At 43.9% G+C, this 12,500-nt stretch overlaps 1 protein-coding gene across 1 annotated transcript; it reads right to left on the bottom strand.

Moving 5' to 3' along the window:
• Positions 1-7,107: 7,107 nt before the first annotated feature.
• On the bottom strand, positions 7,108-9,888 carry LOC122261301 (uncharacterized). Its single transcript, XM_043028827.2, has 3 exons — positions 9,784-9,888; positions 7,722-9,499; positions 7,108-7,474 (listed from the first exon to the last, which is right to left on the bottom strand). The coding sequence occupies exons 1-3, from the start codon at positions 9,787-9,789 to the stop codon at positions 7,168-7,170; spliced, it is 2,091 nt and encodes a 696-aa protein (XP_042884761.2). The 5' UTR covers positions 9,790-9,888; the 3' UTR covers positions 7,108-7,167.
• Between the last annotated feature and the right edge of the window lie 2,612 nt (positions 9,889-12,500).

Raw genomic sequence — 12,500 nt, forward strand, 5'->3', positions numbered from 1 at the left:
ATATATATATATATATATATATATATATATATATATATATATACGCGTACATATATGGTCACACACGCATACACACGCACACGCACACATGCAGACACACACACACACACACACAAACACACCTACACACACACGCATGCGCGCACACACACACACACACACGCGCGCGCACCTCGAACGCACACACACACACATAGAACACACACAAACACACACACATACATACATACATACATATATGCATACACACACCTACACACACACACACACGCATGCACACGCACACACACACACGCACATAGAACGCACACACACACAAACATAGAACACACACAAACACACACACACACATACATACATAAATACATACACACACACACAAACACACACACATACACACACATACACACACGCATACACACACACATCCCTCCCCCCACACACACATACATACGCACACATACACACACACACATACACACAGAACACACACGCAAAACCCCTCCCTCCCACACACACACATACACACACAGAACACACACATACACAACACACACACACAGAACACACACACACAGAACACACACACACAGAACAAACACACACACACACACACATACACACACGCACACAACCCTTCCTCCCCACCCACATACATACATACACCCCCCCCCCCAAAAAAAAAAAAAAAAAAAAAAAAAACACAATCCCCCCCACCAAACACCCCCCTCCCCCCCAACCACACACAGTATAGTTACGCGCACGTGTTTTTATTTGATGAAATACGTGTCTGAAGAAAGGAATCAGGAAACCGAGAGAGAAATCATAAATGACCATCCCCTTCCCTTGGAAAATACTGCAGGATCGTCACGCCACGCCCATGCCTTGCACAGGACCTCGCGGGTGACGATGCAAAGAGACGAGCATTTCAAAGGAACAAAGTCTCGTTATGTCTAAGCAGACGTGACATTTCAGCGTCTGCGAACACGAGCCTGAAACGAGGAATCGGTCAAATCATTAGAGCAAAAAAAAAAAAAAAAAAAAAAGTCAAGAAAGAGAAATTCCTAGAATTCTTTGGTGCAGTGATGAGAGAGATGGAGAGAGAGGGAGAGAGAGAGAGAGAGAGAGAGAGAGAGAGAGAGAGAGAGAGAGAGAGAGAGAGAGAGAGAGAGAGAGAGAGAGAGAGAGAGAGAGAGAGAGAGGAAAAGAGAGAGAGAGAGAGAGGGAAAGAGAGAGAGAGTTAGAGAACGAGAGAGAGAGACAAACAGAGTGAAAGAGACAAAGAGAGACAGAGACAAACAGAGTGCGAGAGACAAAATGAGAGAGACAGAGAGAGAGAGGGAGAGCAATAGCTATTAGATAGACAGATAGACATACGGATAAACATGAATCGAAGAGAGAGAGAGAGAGAGAGGAAGATGACAGACAGATAGCGAGAAAGAGAGAGAGAGAGAGAGAGAGAGAGAGAGAGAGAGAGAGAGAGAGAGAGAGAGAGAGAGAGAGAGAGAGAGAGAGAGAGAGAGAAAGGGAAAGAGAGAGAGAGAGAGAGAAAGGGAAAGAGAGAGAGAGAGGGAGAGAGAGAGAGAGTGAGAGAACGAGAGAGAGAGACAAACAGAGTGAGAGAGACAAAGAGAGAGAGAGAGACAGAGTGCGAGAGACAAAATGAGAGAGAGAGAGAGAGAGAGCAAGAGCTATTAGATAGACAGATAGACATACAGATAAACACATGAATCGAAGAAGAGAAAGACGAAGCGAAAGCAAGGGGTGAACTGAAGCAGATAGATAAATAGACAGACAGACAAATACATATAAAGATCAAACAAGAATGAAGGTGGGAAGGCAGGAAAAAAGGAAGGAAGACAGATAACAAAGATTGATGGAGATGGAGAGAGTGAAAAGAAGAAAACAGAGAGGAGAGAAAAAACAAGCAAAGCTTCAAGCAAGGAGGCATCAAAACTTATACTTATACTATGGAGTACATGATGGTATGAAATACAGCGGGATACACACACACACACACACACACACACACACACACACACACACACACACACACACACACACACACACACACACACACACACACACACACACACACACACACACACACACACACACACACACATACACACACACATATATACATATGTCTTCCAACGTTTCATTTCATATATATAACATTTGCAATACTGCCATACCTGTTTGTTCTTCTTCTTATTCATTTTCAAAAACAAATAAATAAAACAAAAACTCACGGGATTTTGATCCAGCATTAGCCAGTCTTATTAAATATAATCACAGCGGATGACAAAGAAACTTCACGAATTCCTTGAGTGAATGAATATTGCAGAAAGATCAGTCATGGCTTTCTATGTATGTAATATTTTTCATCCATTCATACATATCATATTTTTTTGTTTTTTTTTCTTTGTTTGTTTGGTTTACGTGCTTGGTTTGTTTGCTTTATTTGCTTGTTTGATTGAATTATGGTCGTTCAAGATGATAGTGTCCATGGGATGGTGATGTAAAAGCAATAATGTTAACAATTATTATCCTCCGTACTGTCATACTTCTGGTGAATTACTCATTATGATAATCACAATCATATTAGTGTCAAGTCATATTGTGATGGGTTACTTTAGAGGTTTGTTAAGAAAACCTTACAAATAACAGGATGGAACAGGGAAACTAGTGATCAGCTGTACGGCTTGATTTGTGAAGCAGCACGAGACAGCACGGATAGATAATTGTTGAAATTGAATGTCTTGCAAATAGTGAAGATGCGCGGAGGTCCTTAGACTTCACCCGTCATATCCCATCCTGGGAATTAGCCGACAATCCCTCAAGGCCACTTGGGTAGACTGGAGTGGTGCCTTCAGCTCAGGTCAGCGTGGAGAAGGAAGTGTCCGAGGCTAGGAGGGCGAACCCCGTCCGAGGCTAGGTCAATGCGTCCGAGCGAGGCTAGTGGAATGCCAAGCGATGCGGCCGACATGTTATGACTTGTCTATGGGCCGCCAATTCATACAGAGGCCTGCCAGCGTATATATCCTATATTACTGGTCTTCTACATATGCCAAATATCATAAATTTCAAGTAAAAGATACGATATTTCACTGTATTTCATAATAATAAAGAACGGAGTGGAAGAGGCCCAGAAATCGCTCCAGGAAAAGACCATTACTAAGGCACATAATCACCTCCTCGGTGGCATGACCAGCATCGTGAGGGAAAAAATGTTAATGGTATGTGTCAGTGTGTCTGTGGCTGCATTATGTCCGTCTGTGCGTGTCGTTTGCGTGTGTGCTTGTATCGGTTGCGTGTGTGCGTGTTAGATTTGCACCTTGTCTATTGTGTGTATGTTTCTGGATATTTGTGCGCTGAAGTATGTATATTTTTTATAATATTTTTTTTTCAGTATTTCTGAAAATGTCTGATATGGACATTTGAATATTTTTTTCTCGTATTCTAAATCAAATTATTAATCATTTGCAATCATACGCAAAGGGAAAACAAATCTACAATATCAATCCTATTTGACCTTCTATCCACGCAATTTTATGCATTAGTCTTTTTTCAACGGCTCTAAGGCTATATATACTCCGAAGGCGCCTATGATAAGCATTAATGTCTCCTTTTTCGTATCTGAAAATACCTAAGATTATATTTATTGGGATGCTGTGCCCCTTTTTATATGAAACAACCTTTGTGTTCTGATTGCCATACGTAGAGATTTTTTGTCAATGCGTTTTGATCATTCTAAGGAAAATTTCATCTATGTACGTAGAATTCTGGTCTACTTTTTCAATATATTTTGGATTATCCTATAACCTAGCAATGGGATTTGATTATTCTTAATAAAAAATTTGAAGTAATCCTGATAATATATGAAACATCCATGTTCCTCACTTTTTTTGTTTGTTTGTTTGTTTAACGTAATTTCTCATTCAGGGATATCATGATGAAGGCTCATCTACCAATGAAATACTGTTGTGAATAAGTGTGATACCTCATCAGTCATATCTATCAATATGTGTGAGTAATTTATGCAGTATAAGCATTATGTAGCATGAACATGCATGCTATATACGCATGTACTGTAGTATGAAGATGTATGCATGTATCTGTATGACTGTATTTGTATACATATGTATGTAAATATATATATATATATATATATATATATGTGTGTGTGTGTGTGTGTGTGTGTGTGTGTGTGTATGTATATATATATATACATATATGCGTATATGTGTGTCTATGTATGTAGTTGTGTAAGTATCATGTATGCATGTATGTATAGATGATGACTCATCATACCGACCCGTTTCTGTTTCTTCGGCGTGTCCGTAGAAGTACCAGGAAACAGGTAATTTACGTCCCAGCGGAAGGCGCATTGCAAGCAGACTTTCAGACAGCTATTGCCGTGACGACTGTGTGTGTGTGTGTGTGCATGAGTTTGTGTGTGTTTGTGTGTGTGTTTATTCCACATTAAACAGCCGCCTACTCTATCCCGGACCGTGTTATATGACGTCAACCCGCAAACAGTCTCACCTGCACGATAGCCTTAGCGGTCCGGAATGACAAGAAGGGGCGGTCTTTACGGGCTTCCGGCTGTGCGTTTCTAACCGTGTGTGACGCAACTAAACGCGCCGTGAAAAATGAGAAGAGAGAGAGAGAGAGAGAGAGAGAGAGAGAGAGAGAGAGAGAGAGAGAGAGAGAGAGAGAGAGAGAGAGAAGTAGAGAGAGACAGACAGAGGCAGACAGACAAACAGAGAGAGTGAGAGAGAGAGACATACAGAAAAACAGAGAGAGAAAAAAATGAAAGCAAGGACAGAGAAGAAATTACAACAACAACAAAATCATCACTACAATCTCCATTCCAATCACAGACTCTTCTTAGGCAAAGCATTCGTATAATGCCATGATGGATAAAGAAAATATGACTCATCGTTATCATCACCACCGCAATGATGATCTTCGTTTCCCAGGCATGAGACCGAAGCTTTCCCAGTCGAAATTATCCCTCATTCAGATAAAAAGATACAAGTTACGAAAGTCTAAGGTTTGCGGGATGCGTTTTATTCGTGGATATTACTTTTGTTCCTTTCGTCTCTCTGGTCTGTAGAAAATCGGATTTTTTTTAGATATCTAAATAGATATAATTAGGTAAAGGTACGTATAGACACATACGCACGATTTTTTTTTTTTTTTAGATATCTAAATAGATATAGATAGGTAAAGATACGTATAGACACACACGCACGTACATACGAACACCCACATATCCACATAAATTATGTGTTGCTTATTCCAATCAAACTTGGATTTTTTTTATTTTTTTTATTTTTTTTATTCTAACATATATTTTTTCCTCTCTCTTCCTTTCTTCATTTTTGCCGATTCACGATCATAATTTATGGCGAGGAATAATGATCATATAAAGGGAGGGAGTTTGGTTGCTAGAACAGCGAAAGCGGAATGCCATTACCAGGAGCGGCTGTTTTGATTGGGTTTGAACTGTACATTCACTTCAACTGTGATGTTTTTTTGTTTTTTTTGTTGTTGTTTTTATTCATCAATTCATTAGTTTTATTAACATTGTGCAAGTGGATCTTTTGTGTGTGTCTGTGTGTGCGTATGTATGGGTGAATGGGTGGGTGCTTTTGCGTGTGTGTGTGTGTGTGTGTGTGTGTGTGTGTGTGTGTGTGTGTGTGTGTGTGTGTGTGTGTGTGTGTGTGTGTGTGTGTGTGTGTGTGAGAGAGAGAGAGAGAGAGAGAGAGAGAGAGAGAGAGAGAGAGGGGAGAGAGGAGAGAAAGACTAAGACAAAGAGACAGAGAAAGAGAGAGAGAGAAGAAAAAAAAGAGAGAGAGAGAAGACCGAGGGAAAGTAACAAGGAAAGGGAAACAGCTGAAGTATCGAATGTTATGCAACCTATTCTTTCAACCCGCTCCTTTACTCCTTCCGTGCTTCCTATAGTGAGCGTTGCCACACCAGTACCCATAACAATCACGCCATCCGCACTTTACTTTCTTCTTCGGAGTCTCCGTGCGTGAAATCATAACATACAGTGAGGAATCCTATGCATCTTCCTCAAGTACAAAGTATGGTGTCACTGTAAGATACACTATGTAATTGTAGTCGGTTTTATTTATTAATTCAGGTTTGCAACTTTATCTAATTCTTAATTATGAGAGAGTCGGGAAATCTGGGGCTATTCCTATTAAATTGTATATGTACTACATTTGTATATATATATATATATATATATATATATATATATATATATATATATATATATATATATACATGTGTGTGTGTGTGTGTGTGCGTGTGTGTGTGTGTGTGTGTGTGTGTATTCAATATATCAGACACGGATATCATATATGTAATTACCAGAGGAGACTTATTACAATAAAACAAATATTTGGAAAGAGATCTGATTCTCTACATCCATCCATGAACAGATTGATTCAATATTGAGCGAGTCGAATTTTCCTGTTTGTTTTAGTATCTCCTGCTAAAAAAAATATTTTTGTCGTTAAAGAAAACTCTACAATAGTAGGGTTAACTTAAGTAACCACAAGAAAAAATCCGATATTGTGGAAAGTGTGCTAGTTATGCATGAAATCTTTGATTTCGCAGACATGGAATGCGTATGCACTCAGGCTGTTGATAGGTTAATGTGTATATCTATATATGCATATACATACATGCGGTTGTATATGAATATATATATATATATATATATATATATATATATATATATATATATATATATATATATATATATATATATATATATATATATATATGTGTGTGTGTGTATGTGTGTGTGTGTGTGTGTGTGTGTGTGTGTGTGTGTGTGTGTGTGTGTGTGTGTGGATGTATGTATGTATCTCTCTCTCTCTCTCTTTCTCTCTCTCTCTCTCTCTCTCTCTCTCTCTCTCTCTCTCTCTCTCTCTCTCTCCTCTCTCTCTCTCTCTCTCTCTCTCTCTCTCTCTCTCTCTCTCTCTCTCTCTCTCTCTCTCTCTCTCTCTCTCTTTCGTTTAAATGGGAAAATGTAAAAATATCTTATATATCAACATTTATTTTTCGAAATATGTACAGTACAGATTACAGACGACACAGGTACAGTGATAGGCATATCTAAGTGTAACCATTTCCCCCTTATTGCACAGGCAGAGTGAGCTCTTGAGAGATAACTGGAAGGTTCTGGTGCAAGCTTCTACTCCGACCTCCGAGCTGCGGGAAGCGTCGGTTCGGTCTTTGCTCGGGTCTAGGTCCGGTCTGTGGAAAGTCTTGATTCGGTCTTAGCTCCGTTTGCGCGTAGTCTTGACTTTCTTCTAGATTCTGGGAAGGAGCTGACAGGGAGAGCTGTCCCTGGTCTTCGTAAGTAATGGTAGGATGGTAGCCGGTGCTGTCGACGTAGTAGTCTACTACCATGAGCCGACCGTTAGGTAACTGCACGTAGTATCTGAAATTGCAAAATCTGTTGTGTGACAAAGACAAGTTACTTTCTACATTTCTGAGTAAAAAAAAAGGATAATTAAGCTAAGGGGAACTTCAAAAAAGAATATATAGACAACCGATTTTTTTTTTAAATAGCTGCAAATGTTAAGTATTATCCATAACCCTAAGGTGATATGTGGGTATTAGTAATTACTCTACTTATCTTCAGCCGATATCTTATTGCTCAGGACATTTTGGTTGTCATTCTTTACCTTCCACGTGTATCCACATTTTGCCTTTCTTCCCGATGGCCATAATAATTGCCGCTTCCCGGATCATTCACATCCCACTGGAAGCTGTACTCTGCCGGACCTGAGGGGTACTGGGCAGCAGATTGGGCGTTTTGAGGAGTCGAAGGCGGTGGGGGGTTTGGAGGGGACGAGGGAGGGAAGGGGGTGCGAGGGGACGAGGAAGAAGGGGAAGTTCGAGAGGGAGTAGAGCGAACTGGGGCTTTGGGTGAAGAGAACTGGCTGGGGGAACGGGAGAACTGAGCAGCAGGGAAGGAGCTTTGGGAGGGAAGGGGTGAGAACTGGGTACGAGAGGATGAAAGTTGTTTAGCAGAGGACGAGCTTTGAGCAGAAGGAGAGGAGAACTGGGAGGACGAGTACTGAGTAGCAGCGGATGAGAATTTAGAAGGCGAGGATGAAAATTGGTTCGCAGATGATAAGGCTTTCGAGGAAGACGATACGAGTTGGTTCGAGGATGCGGATTCTGTAGCAGAAGAGGAGGATTTAGAAGGAGACAAGCCGAACCGTCTAGCAGGAGAGGAGAATGTAGAGGGAGATGATATGAATCGGGTAGCCGGAGTGAAGGCATTAGAGGGACGGGGAGCGAATTGGCTAGGAGAGGAGGGGGACCAAGAGGGAGAAGACGTGGGACGCGTAACAGTGGGTGATAATTTAGAGGGAGAGGACGTGAACTGTATAGGAGAAGACGAGAATTTAGAAAGAGGGGGCGAGATACGGGTTGCAGAGGATTGTGTGGGAGAGGAGGAAAACTTGGCGAGAGAAGAGGGTATTGGAGAGGGTTGGAACTGGGTGGGAGAGGGAGTGGTTCTGACGAAAGACTTTTGCGTAATAGCGGATAGCACGTGGATTGGGGTCGACGGTTTCTGTGTGGGAGGAGGGACGAGTGGGGCTGGAGAGGTACTGGATCTGAGAGTGGAGAGGACCCGAATGGGGACGGAGGGATTCTCTTTGGGAGCGGAGAGCAGTTGTGTCGGCGGTGGCAAGGGTTTAACTTTAAGGGTGGAAGGAGCTGCATTCTTGGAGAGTGGAGAAGGGTCCTGCTCAGGGATAGATAGGACTTGTGATGAAATAGCCGGGTTCTGCTTTAATGTGGAAGGGATCTGTGAAGGAGGAGATGGGTCCTGATTGACAACGGCTGGTACCTGGGCGGCTATGGAGGGGTTTTGGTTGAAAATCTGTGACGCTACCGAAGGATTCTCTCTGAGAGAGGAGATCAACACAGCCGCAGCGGAAGGATTTTGCTTGAGAGTGGAAAAGAAATTCGAGGCCACAGATGGGTCTCGTTTGAGAGCGGAGAGTAACTGAGCAAGGGCAGTCGGGTCCTGTTTCAGGGAGGAGAAAAGCTGGGCGAGAACGGCGGGGTTCTGGCCGAGAGGGGAAAGAAGGGGAACAGACGAAGGATCGGGATTCCTTCGGGGTGCAGAGACCACTTGTTCGGGAACGGAAGGGGTCTGCTGAGGAGTAGAGAGGGCGCGTTGGGGAGGGACGGGATCCGGACTGGGTTCAGAGAAGGGAGCGGGCGATGAGGGACTTGGGTTGAGCGAAGTGAGCTCTGGATTGGCTGAAGGATTCTGGTCGGTGTCGTGGTTGCTGTGGCTGGGGTCGTGAGGGCGGTGCCGGGTCGAGGGCTGTGAGGGCCCTGTCGGAGGCTGTAACTCTTGGGTGGGCGTCTCATGATGGTGATGGGTGTCTTGAAGGCTCGCCCACGCCACCGCTGCGGCAGACATGATTACAACCACCGTCTAAGGAACAAGTTTGCTACAGTGAACATTCTAACATTGTGCATATAAAAAAAATCATAGACAGCAAAGAAAGAAAATGGCCGACAAGAAACAATCATCATCGCCATAACGAAATCGAGAATCACTAAAATACCCTCGTCATACATAATAAAAAAAATAGAATAAAATAAAAACTTTCCTAAATGATCACACTCAAATCATAAACACCACAATCTCTTCTCGAAACTCGCCTCACCCCCCCCCCCCCACCGCCCCAAAAGTTATCACAAACAGGACGAAAATACCTTCATCTCTGAAGCACCTCAGAGGGCACGGTGAAGCAGCCAGAGTCAGCCACGAAGAGCCAGAAGTGTGAAGCACGAGGAGTCCGTGTCTTGATGAGAGTGTGTGCAGAACTGTGGCGTGAGTGAGGGCGTTTGGTCTATATACGCGGGAATGTCAAGACGGGACTGGCGCTGTTAATTGTACGTTCTGACTAGTATGTTCGCGCAAAGTAATGGCTAGGTTGGGGGGGGAGGGGGAGGGGGAGGGGGCAGTGCTTTATAGGAAAGTATGAACAGTTAACGTGACAAATCGAAGCAAGCGAAAATCTATATAGGTCTTTAGTCGTGTTATTCCGACGTAACGCAATACAAATCGGTTGTTTTTCTTGTAGGGTCTTGTAGCGAGAAAGAGAGAGAGGGGAAGAGAGAGAAAGGGAGAGAGAGAGAGAGAGAGATAGAGAGAGAGAGAGAGAGAGAGAGAGAGAGAGAGAGAGAGAGAGAGAGAGAGAGAGAGAGAGAGAGAGAAAGAGAGAGAGGAAGATAACAGACAGATAGCGAGAAAGAGAGAGAGGGGGGGGAGAGAGAGAAAGGGAGATAGAAAGAGAGAGAGAGAGAGGAAGATGACAGAGAGAGAGAGAGAAAGGGAGAGAGAAAGAGAGGGAGAAAGAGAGAGAGAGAGAAAGGGAGAAAGAAAGAGAGAGAGATAAAAATAAAGCAAGAGCGAAAGAAAGAAGAAGGAGGAGGAGACGGACAAACGGATGAAAGAGAGAAACAAAGGAAAAGAGAGAAAGTACGAAAACTCTCGCGTGTTGCATTGCCCGAAGGCCTCAGAGCGCGGCGCCCATTGAGAGATGAATGGGCGTCCCGAGGCAGCGATCCGAAAATAAGACTCTACGATATGACACTGCGAAAATGTGTGTCTTCTCTTTTACGACTGCTATTTCGAAGGGTCTATTCGCTGCGTAAGGTACGGGGTAAAATACGCAAGCAACTAGAGGTGGTTTCAAAAAATCGTATGAGGAGGAAATATATCATGTACGGGATATACACATACATACACACACACACAGAGACACACACACGCACGCAAGCACACACACATATACACACACACGCGCGCGCACACACACACTCACACGCACGCACGTACGCACGCACACGCGCACACACATACACATAAATACACACACACGCAAACACACACACACACACACACACTCCGCTCATCGCTCTCAACTGCTGTGTCCTCACACGTGCACATAGGCACCATCGTTCACGCACACACATACAATAAAACACTCTCTGACACAAGCAAAACTGAAACTTATGGTCATGTATACATGTCCATTTGTTTAGATGTATATATATATATTTTTTTTTATTATTATTATTTATTTTTACTTTTTTTTTTTTACATTTATACAATATTACTATTACTACTACTACTACTACTACTACTACTACTACTACTACTACTACTACTACTACTACTACTACTACTACTACTACTACTGGAGTGATTCACCAGGAATGTGATAGGTGGTCATGATTGCATCATGATTGTAGGGACCAGGGTTATGGTGATCACTAGCCGCCCTCCTGCGCGCCAACGTTCTTACTCCTCTCCGCCTCCAGGTACTCGATCAGCTTCTGCAGGCTTGGCCGTACCTCGAGCAACTTGCTTTGGCTCTTGAAGAACCAATACCGTAGCGCCAAGGGCATCTTTAGGCCCTCGAACAGCAGACAAATGATCTGCCCGATGCTGAACACATCGGACATGCTGCTGCACTGGCCGGGCGTGTTGCTCTTGCAGATCTCGGGGGCGTAGTGCAGGGTCTCATGCCACTCGCAGGCCACAGTTACGGTTGTCCCACACAGGTCAGCCATCCCGAAGTCAATGATGGTTACCACGGGTCCTGCGGGAGTGATTTCAACGCAAATGTTGTTCTCCTTGATGTCGTTGTGCGCGAAACCTGCGGCGTGAAAGCCGGCGCAGGCCTCGGCGATCTGGATTCCGATGGAGATCTTCTGCTCGAGTGACAGGTTATACAGCTTGTCGAAGGTCGGCCCGCCATATTGCGTCACCAGGGCAAGCTCGTCTGGGCACAAGCCCACGAGGCGCTGAATTCCCTGCTGCTCGTTGAGCAACTGCAAAAACTTCGCCTCGAAAATGGCATTTCGAAACGAGTCTATGTCATGGGAGCACTTTGTGACCAGATTCAGCTTGGAGTTGAGCAAAGCTTCGCCGAAAGCGCCTTTGCCGAGCACCGTCGGTTTCTTCCCCAAGGCGACCTGGAATTCCTTTCGCGAAAGGACCGGCAGCTTGCACTCGTGACACACCTGACTCAGAAGGAGAATTTCCCTCTGGGTTGGCTTCCGGAAGATCCTCCTGATTTGGGCATCGACTATTTTAAGGCACTCCGCCATTTGCTCCACCTTGGACTGTCCTTCGGGACGCATCTCCTTTGCGCCAGAGCATGAGGCCTGGCCTACACTCACGTCCCTCTCGGCCTTCTCGTCTTTGTGTTGAACCGGAAGTGGTTTCTGCGATGTTTGCTTTGTCTCGGGCTTTTGAAGTGATTGCATCTGGGGAACCTTCACCGAAACTTCGTCTTTGTGTTGAACCGGAAGTGGTTTCTGCGATGGTTGCTTTGTCTCGGGCTTTTGAAGTGATTGCATCTGGGGAACCTTCACCGAAACTTCGTCTTTGTGTTGAACCGGAAGTGGTTTCTGCGATG

Source organism: Penaeus japonicus, unplaced genomic scaffold, assembly GCF_977035675.1.
Source record: "Penaeus japonicus unplaced genomic scaffold, GWHDUDI00000001_assembly GWHDUDI00000010, whole genome shotgun sequence".
Classification (NCBI taxonomy): domain Eukaryota; kingdom Metazoa; phylum Arthropoda; class Malacostraca; order Decapoda; family Penaeidae; genus Penaeus; species Penaeus japonicus.